General features: G+C 33.2%; 1 protein-coding gene and 1 non-coding gene across 7 annotated transcripts in view; one reads left to right on the top strand and one right to left on the bottom strand.

The window, feature by feature from the left end:
- Nr3c1 (nuclear receptor subfamily 3 group C member 1) overlaps window positions 1–12016 on the top strand; it is a 95439-nt gene extending 83423 nt beyond the window's left edge. For all 6 annotated transcript variants that reach the window (XM_076856769.2, XM_076856773.2, XM_076856768.2 and 3 more), the window contains exons 7-9: window positions 1036–1166; window positions 7063–7220; window positions 7764–12016. In XM_076856769.2, coding sequence (XP_076712884.1) covers window positions 1036–1166; window positions 7063–7220; window positions 7764–7916 — 442 coding nt within the window. In that variant the 3' untranslated portion in view covers window positions 7917–12016. The remainder of the gene's footprint in view (window positions 1–1035; window positions 1167–7062; window positions 7221–7763) is intronic.
- A 4391-nt stretch (window positions 12017–16407) lies between these two features.
- Trnaa-ugc (transfer RNA alanine (anticodon UGC)) lies at window positions 16408–16481 on the bottom strand. The gene has a single exon. It is a non-coding gene; the product is annotated as a tRNA-Ala (tRNA).
- Window positions 16482–21443: the final 4962 nt, after the last annotated feature.

Below are 21443 nucleotides of genomic sequence, written 5' to 3' on the forward strand. Positions count from 1 at the left end.
GATTTAGAGTGTAAGAAAGGATGCATTCAAGTTCTGACTCTATATATATAGCTATCAAAAAATCTTTCATGGTTGTTCTTAGGTTATAATGTTGTGAAAAATGTATGTATACATGTACATTTTTTTCACAGCCAACAGGAATGCCTTTTCTACTTCCTTTACTAAAATTTTATTGACATTCTCAGTTATATGAGGAATTTAACCATGAATAAGAAAGTAAAAGGGAATAAAGACAGCTCTTAGGAAAATAGCTTTATTAGGGGATTGGTAAGAAGCTTTAAGTTTGAAGAACCATGAAATATCACTTTGGCAGCATACAATTCATGTCTAATTTATTTCATTATACAAAGAAATAAAGTATATCTTCAGTAGAGAAAAATAATTACCTTATTTTTTTCTGTTAAGCCCAAGATCACTCTCTAAGAAATTTTGGTTTTTATATTTCTATTAAAGTATTTTAAATATCATGAACTAGGCACAGCTTCACGTTCTTAGTGTCATTTCAAAAGTCAGGAAATCTTAGATCTATTTGAAAATCATAGATGTGATAGTGACTGTTGAGAACCATAATCAAGAGTTGATTTGATACTGTGAGTTAAAAAGATTTGTGGTATCAGAAAGTCTAGTCTCTGCCTGACTATAAACAATGTCACATATCTGTCTTTAGAAAGTAATGCTGTGAAAAACACCCTATGATTTTCAAGATCTACAACTGTTTTCTAACTGGCTATATTCAAGTGTTAATCCTTGATTTTAACTGAGCAACTGCTAATAAATTCTAAAGTAAATAATGCAATACATGACAATGCATGATATAATAATGTCTCCAATGTAAAATTAATTTATTCAGTAGTCTCTTTACTCTAGAATCTGAAACAACTTTTAAGTTCTGGTTTCCTAAGGAATTAGCACTAATGGCAATAGTTATGTTGTCATTTATGTGTTTATAATTTTGTAAAACAAATGAAATAGTACTGTTTTGGAACTAGCACTATTTCTTTCTGACACTCAAACACTCGTATTTGTTTCTCACAGACAGAGAATGACTCTGCCCTGCATGTATGACCAATGTAAACATATGCTATATGTTTCCTCTGAGTTACAAAGGCTTCAGGTATCTTATGAAGAGTATCTCTGTATGAAAACCTTACTGCTTCTCTCTTCAGGTTGGTAGAATATATACACTTCTAAAATTTACTTCTAAATATGTCAAAAGCATGAAACATGAAAATCTAGAAACAAAGGTTTTTAATGAATTGCTAATAGCTATACTATGTTCTGCTACGTAGATGATTCTCATAAATGTAAAAATTCTTAAGGGATATTCAGTGATACCGAGACTGTTAAGACAAAATAGGTACAAAATAAATAGTTATATAAGCTGCACAGGGATCACTGTTGATCAGACTTTCTGCAGACTGCTTTCTTCCTTCCTTTGATCTTAGATAACATCAGTATATGGGACATGGAGAAAGAAAGCCAACAATGCTTTCATTTCTCTATTGCACTGTTACTTGTAAATACAAATAAATATTAGCAAGTATATTAATTTATAGAAGAAAAAGATACATCCTAGAAAAGATGTTACTGCAGACTGGAACAGGATTGCTGGACAGAACTACTCTATCTTTTGAAAATAGCATCTAGACTTTATTTTTTTAAAAAACTTAAAAGTTTGATAAGGATGCTGACATTTAAACTTATTACTTTGAACTAGCAAAGATATTTAATAAATCCAGAAAACTTTAAAAAATAAAAATCATTTTGTCTATTAGTATTTTATGTGGCAATTTTCAATAAGTAATAAAAGGAAGGTCTAGCCACATCTAAGATAAAGAACCAGTATCCAAAATATACAAAGAATTCAAAAAATGGGCCCAGGACCTTAACAGGCACCTCACTAAAGAAGATATGATAGATATTAAAAGGTCTTAATCTAGATATTAAAAGGTCTTAATCTAATTAAGATATAATAAAGAAAACAAATATGGCAAATAACATATGAAAATATCTGCTACCCATTATTTATCTACAAGAAAATTAAATTAAAATAACAATAAGATACAAATGGTAAAGAGAATATGGAACAACAAGAACTGTCATTCATTGCTAGTGGGAATGCAAAATAGTATAGCCATTTTGGAAGACAGTTTGGTGATGTCTTACAAAACTAAACTTTTACCACATGATCTAGCAATTACAACCCTCAGTATTTACCCAAAGGATTTGAAAACTTATGTTCACACAAAAACAACCACATGGATATTTAATATAGCTTTATTACTAATTGCAAAAACTTGCAAGTGATTAAGATGTCCTTCATTAGGTGAATGAAAAAACTGGTACATCCAGTCACTGGAAACATTATTCAGCACTTAAAAAGACAGAGGAACCTGAAATGTACATTACTAAGTTAAAAAAGCAAATGTAAAAAGGCTACATACTGTATGATTCCAACTATGTGACATTCTGTAAAAAGTAAAACTATGAAAAAATTAAAACCAGGAGTTAGGAGGGAGGTAGGGATGAACAGGAAGAACTCAAGATTTCCAAGGCAATGAAAATTCTCCGTGTGATACTATAGTGATGGATACGTGTCATTATACAAAATATAAAGCCACAAATCCACAAAACACCCAACACCCAGAGTGAACCCGAATGTAAACTGTGGGTGATGATATGCCAATGTAGGTTCATTAACTACATGACAAATATACCCCTCTCATAGGAGGATGGTGATAGTGGGGAGAACAGGGAATATATGGGAAATCTCTGTACCTAATTTTTCTATGAACTTAAAACAACTCTTAAGCCTTTTTTAAAAAGGAGGTCTTTGAACCAGTTAGAATTGTAAACTTTAGGCCATTTCATTAAAAATCACATATAAGGTTAATGTTTATAAAACATCAAGGTAATGGCTGAATACCTTTTTTAATATAGCAATGAGCAAATATGTAATTACTATTAAAAGTCTTCATTCCATTTTTGGCAACTCATAGTTGCCAAAAAAACTTTTAAGATATGGATATTGCACATGATATCTAACCATTTCCAAAGCACACAGTCTGAATTCTTTCATAGTATCTTTGCAAGGAACATTAATATTTCAACCAAGGAAGAAGATGTTCCATAACCTTGTGTTTTAAAAAAAAAAAAAAAACCTACAAGATCATTGCTAGAGAAGGTTACCTTTAACAGTATACTTGCTAAAGAAACAACTTGAGTGAACAGTTACATAAAGTTCTGAGCATGATTTTGATAGATACAAGGTATAGTTCAATGTCTGGATACTAGCAATTTTAAAAAGTAATGGTCTAAATTTTATACATATCAAACTCACTGAGCTTTTTGATTTTTTTTATGTATATTGTAGGTCCCTTTACCATATAATATAGACTTTTATTCTGATAGGTACCTAATTCTAGTATTCTAATTTTCCACTACAATGCTGGGCTTAAGAACTAAGTAAAGATAGAAATTCAAAAGGTAAGGTTTACTGTGAAACATTCTCTTTAAGGATATTTTTAGAACCTTGTAAATTAGTACATTTAATACATTTAAAGACAATGATTGGAAATATAAGTGAAACTGTCAAAGCAAAAGGTGGGTCGAAAGCAGATTAGACTCTTGAACAACATATATAGCTAAAGAAATCATCCAAAATACAACTTTTTAAAGTGTACATGTTTGTATTACATATACAAGAAAACTGCAACAAAGTTATAACATACATCCTAAGAGTCCATGTATAGATAGATAGATAAATAGATAGATGGATAGATGGATGTGGGTGGGTCCAGAGAATTGAGGTCACAGGGCAAACCACCACCACCTCATATCTGGAGAAACAGGCAAATTTAGAAACTCAGCTCTTAACCAAGGTCAATTTACTAGGAACAGAGCCACTAGAGCTAGCAAAATGATAGGAAGACTACAGTAATTTTGATGAACTGCTAGAGGCTGCATGAGGACTAAATTGAGAGTTCAAAGCTCCTGGGAATCTAGTCTTACGGGATTTCCCAACACTTGGGTTTTATTTTCAGAAACTCTACCAGTTCTTCATGGTTAAAATGAGAGAAAATTTCCCTTTTTTTTTTTTTTTTTTTGTTGTTGTTGTTGTTAGTAGGAAGAGGAAAAGTAAACATCTGGAAATATCTAGAGAGTGTTCTCCATAACCAAGGTCTACCCTTTGAGAAAACAACTTTATCAGGGCCTGAAGAAAAAGGCAAATGAAAGATTCCAGTCCCTTCTAGCCTTCCTTTCTCTTGTAGGAGGGGAGGGGATGGAAAAAGGTTAAGAAACATTTTTGAAAGGTACAGCCCAGGCATTCAAGCCTAGTTGCGGAAGAGAGTGAGATTTAATTTTAAGTATTTTTAAACCTTTCCCCTCCTCAACATCTTATAACCACCATATCAACAGGGCTTCAGTATAATAGTGGATTGAAACTGAGAGTTTCAGGACAAGCTATTTAAGAAGTTAAAAAGAAGCTTCAGGGAGCTGGGGGATGGGGCGGGATGTAAAACAAGGGAACTGAAACTCTAGCACCTACAACAAACAGTAAATACAGGTCAGCTCCTACTCAGATTAACACAAAATTAATTCCAAAATTAAGGACAGAAGCCAAAATATATCCAGGAAATGCAGAGAACACCAAGCAAAATAAAAAGCAACACATTTACGCCTTAATATATCCTACACTGAAACTGCAGAGAAATAACAGAAAAAAAAAAATCAGCTTATTTATGACTTAAATCAGACTTCTCATCAGAAAGCCTACAAGCAAAAAGAGAGTTAAATAAAATAATTAAAGTGCTTTATAACACAAAAAAAAACTCCCAATCTAGTATAAGGTATCCAGCAAAATTAACCATCAGAAGCAAATAAGAAATAAAGACTTTCTCAGACAAAAATCAAAGGAATTATTCACCTATTTTACATAAAGTGTCAAAAGCCGTTCCTAAGAAGAAAGGAAAAATGTCAGGAACATGGATTTACATAGGGAAGGAAGAGCATGAGACAAAGAATAAATGAAGGTAAAATAACATTTTTTTTCTTAGTTGGTAACTTCAAAGTAATAATAATGTACTGGATGACTGAAGCAGATGGATAAGTGAAATGAACAACAGCAGAGTTCTGTGGATTAGGAAAGAGAATTGGGAACCCTCTGTTAAGAGGTACCTGCATTGCACCGGGCTTGGTGGAACATACCTGTAATCCCAGCAGCTCAGGAGGCTGAGACAGGAGGATCACAAATTCAAAGCCAGCCTAAGCAACAGGGTGGTGCTAAGCAACTCAGCAAGATTCTATCTCTAAATAAAATACAAAATAGGGCTGAGGAATGTGGCTCTAGTGAGTGCTCCTAACTATAATCCTGGTACTCCCCACCCCAAAAAAGATGGACCTGCATTACAATCTATAAAGTAGTATAGATTGAAAAAAGGGACATAAGTTTATTGTAAATACATACTGCAAACTCTAGGGAAACCACTAAAAACAAAAGGAGTAATAGTTGATATGCTAAGAGAGAAGAGTAAATGAAAGCATGAAATGTTCAATGAAAACAAGGTAGAAAAAAAGACAAGATAAAAATGAAAACAAAAAAAAAAGTATTATGACTAGAACAGTTACCAACATCATAGATGTTAATCCAGCTATATTATCACTTTAAATTTAAATGGTCTAAATACATCAGTGTTCTTTTTTTAATTATTTTTTAGAACATTTATTTATTTTTAAATAAAATAACTAATGTAATATCTTTAGGGGTTAAAAATGGAACTAAAATACACAACAACTTCATATAAGCTAAAAGAGTAATTTGATAAGAAATGAGTGTTTAAATTTCAAGGAGGACAACTAGAATATGCAGATTACCAAACCATTATGGGCAAAAGAGGAATGGGGTAACAAAAAACAAAAGTATGAAAGATAGGAGAAAAAAGGCACATCATAAGGTAATGCAAATAAGTTTAAATGTATCAATAATTTCATTATTTGTAGAAATGGACTAAATGCTCCAAGCTTAACTGAAAGACTGAATTTTTAAAATAATCCAACTTTATGATATTTACAGCAATATGTAAATAAACATAAAAGCTGAAGTGAAAGAATATACTCTATGTATAGTGCAAGAGATGTCAAACTTTAAAGGGCAAGTTGGTAAACATTTTCAGCTTTGCAGTCTGTCACAGCTATTCAGCTCTGCCCTTATGGCATGACCACAATCACTGACAACACAGTACTTAAACAGAAGTATGAAGAGTACATAATATTTCCAAGAATTCCTAAAATTCAGAAATCTTCCTTTATATTAAACATTCAGCTTTTCTTAAATTTCTGCCACCGAATCCTATATTTCTCCCTAGCAATTGTAAACACAGAACCAGTGATCCTAGGAGGATATAAGTTGAAAAATAAAACAATTTATAAACATCTTTCTGTGAGTTGTGACCATGACTAGTCCTTTGTTTATTGTCCTTCTTACTAGCACTAATTTTTGAGGATTAATATACTACAAATTATTTTTATTCCAATTTTACAATCCAGATTCCATGTTTTAAGTACATAAAGAAAGGCAGATAACCTGCTCCCTACTAAGACTTATCTATAGGCTACAATAAAAATCATTTTCTTTTTTATCAACTCAGAATGCTTAGACACTGAAAAATATAATCTAATTTTTAAGTTCTAAGTAACTGGTAATATTGCAGATGTTCTAAGATGTAACTGGTGGAATAAATCAGTTAAAGAATAACCATTATTGAAGCCATCTATCGCAAAACCAGAATTTTGTGCAGGACAGCCAAAGTTAACTGGTCACTGTATTATTTTGTCATCAAAACAATATTTGATGACCCCCATTTTGTAAGTTAGAAACCCAAGGTTAAGACCTCCAATTCTCTAATCATTATTCTATCTTGGTTATAGTCTCATAATCCTTGGAAAATGCATCCATTTTAGAATGCATTTAGAAAATGCAAACCATGATGTTAAATGTCCAGTGTGGTATATGAAAAGTTATATCAAGGAAATTCTTGAATTAACTGCATCTTAACTTTTTAGTTCCTAAAGAAGGTTTGAAGAGCCAAGAACTGTTTGATGAAATCAGAATGACCTACATCAAAGAGCTAGGAAAAGCCATTGTCAAAAGGGAAGGAAACTCCAGTCAGAACTGGCAACGGTTTTATCAACTGACAAAACTTTTGGACTCCATGCATGAAGTAAGTATCAAACAATAAAGTCAACTATAACAATAATTCTGAGGAACATAAGTATGTTTGATTAGTGTATATAGTTTTACACATTAATCCACTTCAACCCCAGTTTGTAGATTTTGGTGATGTTTTGAGTTCAATTTGTGAACTTTGATTTTGCATACTTTTTACCTAAGTCCAATTATGAAATGTTATTTTAATCTTGTATTAAAAAAAAATCACCATGCTGTAACAGACTTTAACAGCACTGTTTTAAAAGGTGAAATTCGTTTTTATATGAATGAGCTATTAAATTAGGAAAATATGACTTCTATATATTTATGATACTGCAGTTCATCATAAAATACTTAATTCCATATAATTCTACATATAATTTAAGGAATTTAAAAAGCCTTAGTACTTAAATATTTATTTTACTTCACTAAACTTCTTTTCACCTATAGAATTCCAGTAGAGATTCATATACTTCAGGTCAGATATTAAAAAATAAAAAAAGACCAGTGAGTGTGAAATGTTCACTTTTAAAGCCTAATCATTATTTTCTTTCAGGTGGTTGAAAATCTTCTGAACTATTGCTTCCAAACATTTTTGGATAAAACCATGAGTATTGAATTCCCAGAGATGTTAGCTGAAATCATCACCAATCAGATACCAAAATATTCAAATGGAAATATCAAAAAACTTCTCTTTCATCAAAAGTGACTGCCTTACTAAGAAAGGTTGCCTTAAAGAAAGTTGAATTTATAGCTTTTCTTGTACAAATTACCAATCTGTCCTGTAGATGTTTTGTTGTTTTTCTCGTTTTTGTTTTTGTCGGTTTTCCTTTTTTTCCTTATAAATACGCACTACATGTGGTTTATAGAGGGCCAAGACTTGGCAACAGAAGCAGTTGAGTCATCACTTTTTAAGTGATGGGAAAGTAGACAGTCAAACTTACCAGGTGGTATATCCCAGAAATTAGAAACAATAATGTAAGGGCAATCTCTACTGTCAGAAAAGGATGGCACCTAAACCACCAGTGCCCAAAGTCCCTGTGATGAACTTCATGCTCATACTTTTCAGTTGGCTGGATAAATTTCTAGACTTTTTGTTGATGTATTTCCCCATGTATAGTTAGGATAGCATTTTTGATTTATGCATGGAAACCTGAAAAAAGTTTACAAGTGTATATCAGAAAAGGGAAGTTGTGCCTTTTATAGCTATTACTGTCTAGTTTTAACAATTTCCTTTATATTCAGTAAACTACGCTTGCTCATTTTTTTCTTACATAATTTTTGTATTCAAGTTATTGTACAGCTGTTTAAGATGGGCAGCTAGTTCATAGCTTTCTTAAATAAACTCTAAACATTAATCTTCTGTGTGAAAATGGGTTGGTGCTTCTAACCTGATGGCACTTAGCTATCAGAAGACCACAAAAATTGACTCAAATCTCCAGTATTCTTGTCAAAAAAAGCTCATATTTTGTATATATCTGCTTCAGTGGAGAACTATATAGGTTGTGAAAATTAACCGTCCTAACTGGTATAGAGCACCTAAGTCCAGTGACCTACTGGGTAAACTGTGGATGATGGCTGCAAAAGACTAATTTTAAAAAGTAATAACTACCAAGAGGCCCTCTTTGTACCTTATGCCCTATCTCTGCAATGGTTAGGTGGCAAGAAAATTGATAATCTAATTCTCTTTCGGGACCTTTTGTAGTAGTTTGAATAACTTCTTAAAAGTTATAATTCCAGATAACAGTTGTAACACAGCTAAGAGATTTTTAATCAGACCAAGTAATTTTCTCTCATAAAACTTTACCCAAAAACTTAATCTCCATCCAGTATGGCAAAAGTGGCTAGATACCCATTTTCACATTCCCATCTGTCACCAATTGGTCTATCTTTCCTGGTAATACAGGAAAGCTCAGCTACTGATTTTTGTGATTTAGAACTGAATGTCAGATTATCAATGTTTGTATAATTTCACATCCCTACGTGTGCCATAGAATTTAACACAAGTCTTGTGAATTTCTTCACTGTTGAGAATTGTCATTTTAAACAAAACAGAAGCTGTAGTAGCCCTTTCTGTGTGCACCTTACCAACTTCATGTAAACTCACAACATAACATATTTACTAAGCCACAAGAAATCTGATTTCTATTCAAAGTGGCCAAATTATTTGTGTAATAGAAAACTGAAAATCTAATATTAAAAATATGAAACTTCTAATATATTTTTATATTTAGTTATAGTTTCAGATATATATCATATTGGTATTCACTAATCTGGGAAGGGAAGGGCTACTGCAGCTTTACATGCAATTTATTAAAATGATTGTACAATAGCTTGTATAGTGTAAAATAAGAATGATTTTTAGATGAGATTGTTTTATCACGACATGTTATATATTTTTTGTAGGGGTCAAAGAAATGTTGATGGATAACCTATATGATATATAGTGTGTACAAGCATTCATACAGGCAGCAGTGGTCTCAGACACCAAACAGATTTGATCTAGCGGAAGGAGATGAAAACTGGCCCCATGTTCAAGTGAAGGTGGGTGAGGCTCTGACCCAATCAGATCACAGAGGGAAGTAATCCTTGGCCTCCCATTCTGACCACCCTTCTCATTCCAACAGTGAGTCTGTCAGCGCAGGTTTGGTTTACTAAATCTCTTTGCACTGAAGTATGTAAGCAGGGGACAGAAAGGTGGTGCTTACATACTTAACAGGCACCATCTAAATAACAGGGTTACTTTCACAAACAGCCTCTCCAACAGGTTAATAAAACCAGAGGCTTTAGAAGTTTGGCAATAATATGCACAGAGGTACCAGCAATATGTAAATAGGGCAAAATCTCTAGGATGCCAATAATACACTAATTCCTTTCTACCCTACAACAAGAGTTCATTTCTAAGTAGAATGAGGAACATGTTTATGTTTTCTTTGAATGCTTTTGAATGTTGTTTGTTATTTTCAGTATTTTAAAGAAATTATTTAATAAAAAAATGTAATCCTTTGCTTTTTGAATGCTCTCTAAAAGGGAATGTTCCTTTAGTAATGATTTAAATTGATCTCAAAGTTCTTAAGATATGGTTTGTAACCCAACTGGATGTGAAATTTATGGTGCCTAAGAAATACCACTTGAATATTATCAATGACAGTGTTAAGTTTCAAAAAGAGATTCTCAAAAGTAGATTATTATTCATTTATAGTATGTTATGGTTAAAACCAGAAAGCACATCACACATTAATCCTACTTCAGTCATAATCACTTTGGCTTTCAAAAAAACAGAGCTCAGAATTTAAAAAAACAGAATACGTGCACTTTATTGTCAACAAAAAGCCAACTGATATTCATAAAACAAGTATAAAAGGCTTTACATTAAATGAAAAAGAATTTATGCTCTTAGAATACATGAGAAAGAAGAATTATCTGAATTTTAAGCATAATAGACTTAAGTGAAAAGAAGAGTGCTGTTTGAAAGCAGCTTCATTTTCTACAGCGTGTCATTTTCGCCATTCGTAACTATTAAGGTTTATAGTGACTTTCAGTAAGAGTCCGTGGCATGCCTAGATGACTCATAACAAATCCTGAAAAATACTTTTAATTATTGGTAGAAAAAAGTGATCCTCTCAGTGTTTTTTAGGCATTACTGTGAGATACTATACAATAAGAACTGAGGAGAAGGACTTGAGCCTTGGGGATAGATACACACACACACACACACACACACACACACACACCCATCTGTGTAAAATTGGGGAAGGGTAGCCTGAAGGAGCTCACCTGCCTTCTCTTGGGGTGGGGGGGGAGGGTAACTTCACCACTCCAAAAGGAGAACTAGCATGATTGGTTAGTGTCTTCAAAGAGCATAATAATGAACACAGGATAAGACTCTGGGCAAGCACATAAAAGAAAGCCTCACTTCAGAATTTGGGAGGATGGGGACAATGAGGGAGAGAAAGGGGAGGGGAGGAACAATTCCAATTTTACTTAAGTCTTATTTTAGTTCCCTTTTAAATATATTTTAAAAACTACATCTCCGTGAAATGAACAATATTTTAATTGATTTGTCAAAATCCAATAATCATGGTAGCCATCAGTGAGATTTTTGATCTTGGTTGGTCACCCCAACAAATGTAGCTGTAGATGAATGTGTTTTTATGTGCCTGGTTTCAGTGAGAGAAGAGGAAATAAAAGTGTATGGAAACACTTTAAACCACTTTAGATAGAAGTTTTATTTTCCAGACTATTTTCAATTAACCTGGTCTAAGGATTAGTGACTAGGTTTTCAGGAAAGGATTAGTTTCTCTCTAGAAAATGTCTGAAAGAAGGATTTTATTTTCTGATGAAAGGCTGTATGAAAATACCCTCCTAAAATAACTTGCTTAACTACATATAGATTCAAGTGTGTCAATATTCTATTTTGTATATTAAACAAATGCTATATAATGGGGACAAATCTATATTATACTGTGTATGGCATTATTAAGAAGCTTTTTCATTATTTTTTATCACAGTAATTTTAAAATGTGTAAAAATTAAAACCAGTGACTCCTGTTTAAAAATAAAAGTTGTAGTTTTCTATTCATGCTGAATAATAATCTGTAGTTTAAAAAATGTCTTTTTACCTATGCAGTGAAATGTCAGACTGTAATATTTTGTGTGGAAATGTTTAACTTTTATTTTTCATTTAAATTCGCTGTTCTGGTATTATCAAACCACACATTTGTACTGAATTGGCAGTAAATGTTAGTTAGCCATTTACAGCAATGCCAAATATGGAGAAACATCATAATAAAGAAAATCTGCTTTTTATCATGTGACTCCCACCATGCTTTTGTAGAACTCCAATTTTCCTATTTTCTCCTCTCTTTGTTCTACTGAAGGTCGTTACCACTTCAGGAACAGTGAGATGATAAAGTGGATATGTAAATGTCAATGTGGCAATGTATGCATGTGAATACAACAAATTCAAAATGAGCTGTAGCCAAGGACCCAAAGATTATTGCATCCATTCCTCAAATGGTGTGGCCTATTACTGCAAAAAGTACTAAAGGAAGGAAAAACTGACTTCTGAGGTTACTCCAAATGTGTCTATAATGAAAGATAACTTTTTACACAAACAAATATCTAATCAAAATTCTTAGTTTAAAAATCCACTCTTTCTCTAAGAAGGAGGAATAAATGCCTAATAAATGTAGCAGTGTTGTGCAATACAGAACATAGAGGCTGGAGGGAGGGGACCCAGCGGTTCTATATAATCTATTCTGTATCTACTAAAACATACTATGTTCATGCCTTATCTACGAATTGGTGACCTGAAATTTTTTCCTATGAATACTTTTTTCCACAAGAGACTAATCATTAAGAAAAAAGTATTATGATTTTAAAAACCAATGTGCCTTATCCATCATTTGTGCAATGAGCATTTGCTACATGACTACAATATAAAAATATGAAGTAAAAGAACACAGAGTTATTCTTCCTGATTCCAAAAATTACTATAAAATCACAATACATCAGCTGTACTAGTGTAAAAACAGACAAATAGATCAATGGAACAGAATTCAAAGGGGCCATAAATCATACCTTAATGAATTTAAAAGAACGGAAATTATATTCTTTCTTCTCTCAAACCAAAACAAAATTAAACTAGAAATCAACAAAAAAAAGCTATGTAATCAAAAACCATGGTAATTGAACAATCTTTAAAAATACATGGATCAAAGAAAAAAATCTGGAGAAATTTTGAAATATTTTGAGCTACATGAAAATGGACACCCAAATATCAAAATTTGTGGGTCACAGAAGAAACAGTATTTAGGAAATTTATAGCATAAAATGCATGTATTGGTAAGATTTAAAGATCTTAAAATCAATATCTAGGCATCCATCTTAGGAAATAAGGAAAAAACAAAATAAGCAGAGGTCAAGAACTAACAAAAATTGGAGAATCTGAAAGGGAAATCAATCAATAAAATGGAAAATGAAATCATTAGGAAAAATTTCTAAAACCTAAAGTTGGTTCTACACACAAAAAAAAATCAGAATTAATAAGCCTATAGCCAGGCTAAGGAAAAAAGAAGTCACAAATTACTATTATCAGAAATGTCAGAGGAAACATTACTACAGATCTCGTGGACATTAAATAGATAATCAGGTATATGAACCACTCTATATCCACAAAGTTGATAATAAAGATGAATTGAACCAATTATTTGAAAGATAAAACATGCCAAAACTCACATTAAAAGACAACCTGAATAGGTTTTTATTTATTAAATAAATTGAATCAATATCTTCCAAAATGGAAAGCACTATGCTCAGATGGATTCACTGGTTAATTCTGCCAAAATTTAAGAGAGAAATTATTTCAAATCTCTGCAATCTCTACCATAGGATGTAATAAAAAGGAACACTTTTCCACTTATTCCAAGAAGCCAACATCACCCTAATAACAAAACCATATAAAGATATTATAAGAAAAAATGCATACCAATATCTCTCATGAATGCAGAGACAAAATTCTCAACAAAATATTGGTAAACCAAACCCCAAAAAATAATTACACAACATAGCCAAATGAAATTTATTCCAAGCATGCAAAGTGCAACATTTGAACATCAATTAAGTAATCCATCACATCTACAGGCCTAAGAAGAAAAATCATTTGATCCTATCAAGATGCAGAAAAATCACTTGAAAACTATCCAACATCCATTTATGATTAAACTTTTTAAACTGGAAACTAGAAATAGAAATGACTACATGCTACATGACTACAGTATAAAAATATGAAATAAAAGAGTTATAGAGTTATTTAATAAAGAATTGTTTCCAAAGAAACCTACAGTTACATCACACTTGAGGATGAGAAATTAGATACAAGACAAGCATATCCCCTCTTGCTCTTTTGTCAATCTGTACTGGAATTGCAGGCTAATCCAATTAGGAAATAAAGGGTATACTGACTTGGAAGAAAGAAATAAAACTGCTCATAGATGGCATGGCTATCTATGTGGAAAACGTAAAAGAACAAATTCATGGAACTTAAAAGAAATTTTAACAGGGTTGAGAGATACAAAGTGAAGATATAAATCACTTTCCTATATATCAACAATGAATAAGTTGAATTCTAAACTGAAAATACCCTCAAAATAAAATAATTATGTATAAATCCAATAAAAATGTATATCTATATAATGAAAACTACAAAATTCTGATGAAAGGAGTCAAAGAATAAAATAAACAGAGCAAAATTCCATATCCACAGAAAGGAAGATTCAATATTGTCAAGAAGTCAGTTCTCCTCATCTTGATCTATAGATTCAATGCAATCCCAATCAAAATCCCAGACAGTTATTTTCTGGATATCAACAAATCAATTCTCAAGTTTATATGAAAAGAAAAAGGCCTAGAATAGGCAGTGCAATATTGAAAGAGAAGACTTACCATAAGCAAGTACTAAAGGAGGTATAGTATTAGCAAAAAAAAAAAAAAAAATAGATCAATAACCAGTGGAACACAACACAAAGCCCAGAAATGGACCTATGTAAATTTGTCAACTGATCTTCAACAAAGGAGCAAAGACAATACAATGAAGCCAAGAGTTTTCAACAAATGATGCTGAAATAACTGAATGCTGCATGCAAAGATGAATCCAGAAATAAACCTTATACTCTTAACCAAAAATATTTCAAAATGGATCAGAGACCTATATTTAAAATCCAAACCATAAAACTACTTGAAGAGAAGGAAAAAAGATGGAGGAGTAGAGGGAGGGTGCTACTTCCACTTGCTCTGTGACTCTGAAGTCAACTAGCAGGAATACTTCTTAGTGAGGTGGGTAACAGGGAAAATTCACCAAATCTCAGTACTAGAATCACAGAGACAGAAATTTATGCAATTTGAACATAGGACAGGAAAGAATACCTAGGGAATCCAGGTAACAAGGCTGCAGCATCAGTCTACTGCTGAGAGGAGGAGAAACCCAAGTAGAAAGACAAGACTGGATTTGCAAAGAAAATTTGGCAAAGAGGAGCCTGTAGAAGAGAGGGGCAATCTGAAATTGAGTGTTCCTACTGACTTGTCCCTGTATGTGTCTGCCTGAGATCTAGAGTTCTCCTTAGAGGGGCTCAACTGAGGCAGAAACAGAGGGGGCTTGTGCCTGGGGAGACTCAGGCAAGGATACAGAAGGGAATGCTTCTTGCTTTCCCTTGGGGTTTGGAAGCTTGTGGGATTAACCAGAGAAATCCCTGGACAAGAGAGCAAATTTGCACTACAAGTCTGTCCTGGGAAGATCAAATTTGTAGGTGGGTGGCATGTATGATATGAGCTTCAAGAGTGGAGCTCTCACAGGACCCTCTCCCAGATTCAGATGCCCAACAAAAATCAGCATTTGCCTGGCAATAAGATAGGTGGAAGTGTTCGCTCTAGAGTAGATACTTCAAGGCAAAGCTTGAAAAATCAGCCAGAACTAAACAGCAGCTGCCTGAACCTCACATACAGAACCCTGAATCAGTACTGCTCTTAGGAGGGCATCTACCTGGTTTGAACAGACAACACTCCAATTGTCCTTACTTCCCATTTTGTCTCAGTTTAAATCTGTGAGCAGGGATCCAGAGAACCAATACAACCAGCTTCAGTTCCAGGCCACTCCAGCTGACAGAAGATGGATTTAACAACCCCCAGTCCTGCTCTAAGGGGTGCACAGCCCAAGAGGAAACTGAAAGACATTATTTTTGTCTGTTTTTTCCTTTTTCTTTTCTCCTTTTTTCAATAAGTATGAATATGGCTGCAGGTGTTATAGCTGTGTTGACTGGCTCATGAATTCATGTATATCTTCATTTATTTCTCTTCTTTTTAAGTCACATTTTCCTTATACATTTCTTTTTTATTTCCTCAATCAGCTGTTATTTCACATTGTTTTGATCTCAGAGGGATAAGGCTTATTTGTGTGTTTTGGTGTGACTTTTTGTTTGACTCTCAATTTTTTTCTTTAATTACTCCTCCTCTCTTCTCCCTTCTATAAACAAATTCATTTGCCCCTCCCCCTTTTACTCTTCCTTTATAGGCATTCCTTATTATCTCTCCCCTGTTTAGTACCTTTCTTCACCTTTTGCATTTTAAACTTTGTTTCACTTTTCCAGTCATTTTCTTCCTTCCTTCCTTCTTTTTTTTTTTTTTTTTTTTTGTGTGTGTGTGTGTGTGTGGTGCTGGGGATTGAACCCAGGGCCTTGTGCGTGCAAGGCAAACACTCTACCAACTGAGCTATATCCCCAGCCCTCTTTATTCTTAATGAACTGTAATTTCACTATCCTTCAGAATAATTTATATAACTGCTGACCTCCCTGCATTCATGCTGTAGCAATTATTAGCACAGTTGACACCTGTTGTTTAATGCTAGATCTAGGTCATGGCAGTTTATCGTTGCTGTTATTAAATGCAGACCCAACCATTCCTCTTTTGCAGTGATTAGGATGTGCATGCCATAGTATACAGTGGACATCTGTTCTAATGCTGTATACTGATCACTATGATTGTTGCTATTGTCTTGTTTCCTTTTCTAACAAGGGCTAGGAAGTGACTGATATAATACTGTAAGTTCACAAGGTACAGATTCCTTGGCTGAACAACACCCAGAACTCAGTAAAGTGACAGTCCTTCACACAAAAAAACAATCCTGCTCAAGCTTCAACAACACTTTACCACACAGAATAGAAGAGATCAAAACCCCAAAGCAATAAATAAGTCCAAAGTAGGAATTACTAGAAGGGTATATTAGGTCCCTCTCTTGGACATTTACTCCTACAGCAAAATCAGAAAAAGAAGGTACAGAAAAGCCTACAAGCAGCAGCTCTACAAGAGTGAATGAATTCTGTAGTTGTACAGCACCAAACTGGGAGGCACTAGTAGTTCCACTAAGAAATGGATTACACTGCACCTACATGCTGAAGCTGAGAGATATCAACAATACAGAACTTACTGCAGAAGACACAACTACACACCAAAAGACAGACTCACAAAAGAGAAAAAGGAACCTATTTCAACAGGTCCAAAAACTCTGAAGATATGAGGAAATAAGCAAACAAATATCCTCCCTAGGGCTGGGGTTAGTGGCTCAGTGGTAGAGCGCTTGCCTAGCATGTGTGAGGCACTGGGTTCGATTCTCAGCACCACGTTTAAATAAATTAATAAAGTAAAGGGCATCGATAATTAAAAAAAAATTCCTCCTTAAAGTTACAAATGTCCAACAAAGGAACACTTGGATATGGAATGGGAGGAAATACCAGAGAAAAACTTCTTTAAATTATTAAAATGTTTAATGAGCTAAAAGATGATGTAAGAAATGAATTAAGGGAGCAATTATAGGAGGTGAAAGACCATTTCAGAGAAGAAATGGATTCTGAAAGGAAATAAATCAGAACCATGGAAATAAAAGACAATAAATCAAATTTAAAAATTCACTTGGAAGTAGCACCACTAGAGAGTACAAAAAAGAGAATCTCAAAGATGGCGTATTTGAGCTGGAATACTCAGTAGGCAGGTAAAGGGGAAAAAATTTAAAGACCACAAGCAAAATATAAGACTAAACCTAAGAGTCAACAGAATGTATGAGGGCATAGAAATACAAGATAATAACAATAAGAACAGTAAACAGCAGAAAATTTTCCAAACTTTAGGAATGAGATGAATATTCACATTCACAGGGCATATAGAAACCCAAATAAGACCAAAAACGAACCCCCCAAGGTATATTATAATCAAAATGCCTAAGAATAAGGATAGAATATCAAAGGTTGCAAGAAAAATATGTCAAATCACATTTAGAAGTATAAACCAATAAGACTTATTTCAGACTTAAGATTATAAAATCCAAGAGGGCTTAGAAAGAGATAATCCAAGTTCTGAAAGAAAAATTTGCCAGTCAAGGTTGCTATATCCAGCAAAGCTATTATTCAAAATTATAGAGGAAAAGAAAACTTTCCATGATAAGGATAAACTAAAATAATTCATTGGGCTAGGGTTGTAGCTCAGTGGTAGAGTGCTTGCCTTGCACATGTAAGGCCCTGGGTTTGATCTTCAGTACCACATAAAGATAACTAAATAAAATAAAGATAATGTGTCCATCTACAACTAAAAAAAAATATTAAAAAAGATTCATGGTGGCTGGGGTATGGCTTAGAGGTAAAGTGCTTGCCTCCCATGTGTGAGGCACTGGATTCGATCCTCAGCACCACATAAAAACAAATAAACAAAATAAAAACCCTGCATCCATGTACAACTAAAAAATATTTTAAAAAATTCACGATCACCAAACCAATACTACAGGAACTACTTAAAGGAATACTATGCAAAGATGAACTCAAAAACAAACCCCAGAGCTCTCAAACAGATGCAGCTCTCTAGAAGAGCAATTAGGCAAATGAAAATTATGAATAAAATCTATGAAAAAAACTGAAATAATAGAAAAATCATGAACAATTCTCCATAATAACTGAATGTAAATGGTTTCAACTCTCTGATTAAAAGATATACTGGGGGACTGGGGCTGGGGCTGGGGCTGGGGCTCAGTGGTAGAGCACTCAACTGGCATGTGTGAGGCCCTGGGTTGGATACTCAGTACCACATAAAAATAAATAAATAAAATAAATGTACTGTGTCCATTTACAACAACAAAAAAATTTTAAAAATATTTTTAAAAAGACATACTGGGAGAATTGATTTAAAAACAAGAATCAACCATAGACCATTTGCAAGAGACACATATTATAGGCACAAATATCCACAGAATGGAAGTAAAAAGATGGAAAAAGATATTCTATGCAAATGGATTTTGAAAACAAGTACAAGTAGCTGTTCTCATATCTGATAAAGCAGATTTCAAGCAAAAAACTTATTAGAAGAGACAAGGAAGATCATTACACACTGATAAAGGAAACAATCCAAAAGAAGATATAACAATAGTAAATATTTATGCTCAAAATACCTGTACACTTCATTACATAAAAGAAACACTTTTTGACTATTTAAAGTTCCAAAGAGACTTAATACAATAATACCTGGTACTTTTAACACACCCTTTCAACAAAAGTCAGGTCACTCACACATAATAAAGACATCTCTGACCTAAACAATACTACAAATCAAATGTGACCTAACAGATATCTACAGAATATTTCACCCAACAACAGCTAAATATGCTTTCTTCTCAGCAGCTCATGGAACCTTTACAAAATAGGCCATATTTAAGGCATAAAACAAGCCTTACCATACAAAAATTGAGATATTCCATGCCTCTTCTCAGATCATAATGGATTGAAATTAGGAACCAACAGCAAGAAAACTTACACACATCACGTAAACACAAGAGATTTGTACTTTGGAAACACAAATGAAGACTGGATCTTTGGAGGAATATTTAAATTCCTACAAATAAGAACAGCGATACAACATACCAAATCTCTGGGATACTATGAAGGCAGAACTAAGAAAGTTTTTAGTATTAAACACCCACATTTAAAAAAAAAATTTCAAATAAAAAATATCTAATGTTAAACCTCAAAGTCCTAGAAAAGCAGGAACTAATTTCAAAACCAGGAGATACAGGAAATAATTAAGAACAGAGCTGAAATTAATGAAAGAATTTTTAAAAACACTAAGGACCAATGAAACAAAGAGCTGGTCCTTTAAAATGATTAACAAGATTGATAAACCATTAGCCAAAGTAACCAAAAGAATGACAGAGAAGACCCAAATTAACAACATTAGAGATGAAAAAGGAGATATTACCACAGACAAATCTGAAATCCAGAAGATTATTGGGAGACTATTTTGAAAACTCATATGCCAATAAATTAGAAAATCTACAAGATACTGACAAATTCCTAGACCCAAATGGAACCAAGAATATATAAAAGACATAAAAAACAGACCAATATCAAACATGAGACTGAAGTAGTAACAGTCTTGCAACAAAGAAAAACTCAGGACTATATGAATTCTTACCAGACCGTGGAAGAACACCAATCCGCCTCAAACTATCCATGAACAGAAAGAGAAGGAACATTCCCAAGCTCTTTCTATGACATCAGTATCATCCTGATGCCAAAACCAAAGACACATAAAGGAAAGAAAATCACAGACCAATATTCCTGATCATACATGCAAAAATCCTTAATACTAGGAAGCCACATTCAAAACCACATTAACAAGATTGTTGAACAAACTGGATTCATCTCAGGGATGCAAGATTGGTTCAACATACACAAATAAATAAATAAAATTCACCACATTAAATAGAATCTAGGACAAAAATCATACGATCATCTCAACAGATGCAAAAAAAACTATAAATTCAGGACCCATTCATATTAAAAAACCATAGAAATTAGGAACAGAAGGAAATTACCTCAACATTATAAAGGTATATATGACAAACTCAAAGCCAACATAATATTGAACAGAGAAAAACTGAAAGCATTTTCTCTAAAATCAGGAATAAGACAAGGATGTCCACCCTCACCATTCCTATTCAATATAGTTCTTGAGACTCTAGCAATTAGAGAAGGAAATTAAAGAGGAATAAATAGGAAAAGAAGAAGTCAAACTATCTCTGTTTGCTGATGATGTAATTCTACATCTAGTGGACCCAAAAAACTTAAACTCCAAAAGAAGTTTGACAAATGGATAAAAGGTCTGATAAAATCAGCAAAGTAGCAGGATATAAAGTCAACATACAAAAATAAATAATTTTTTCGTTTTTTAATTTTTATTTTTATTTACATATTTATTTTTATTTATATAAATAATATGATTTAGATTTATATAATTTTTATTTATACGTATATGACAGCAGAATGTATTACAATTCTTATTACACATATGAAGCACAATTTTTCATATTTCTGGTTGTATACAAAGTATATTCACACTAATTTGTGTCTTCCTACATACTTTGGATAGTAATGATCATCAAATTCCACCATCATTTAAAACCCCATTCCCCCTCCTTTCCCTCCAACCCCTCTGCACTATCTAGAGTTCATTTATTCCTCCCATGTTTCCTTTCCCTATCCCACTATGAATCAGCCTCCTTATATCAAAGAAAACATTTGATATTAGGGTTTTTGGGATTGGCTAACTTACACTTAGAATTATTTTCTCTAACTCCATCCATTTACAAGCAAATGCCATGATTTTATTCTCTTATTGCTGAGTAAAATTCCATTGTGTATATATG

Source organism: Callospermophilus lateralis, chromosome 5, assembly GCF_048772815.1.
Source record: "Callospermophilus lateralis isolate mCalLat2 chromosome 5, mCalLat2.hap1, whole genome shotgun sequence".
NCBI classification, from domain to species: Eukaryota; Metazoa; Chordata; class Mammalia; order Rodentia; family Sciuridae; genus Callospermophilus; species Callospermophilus lateralis.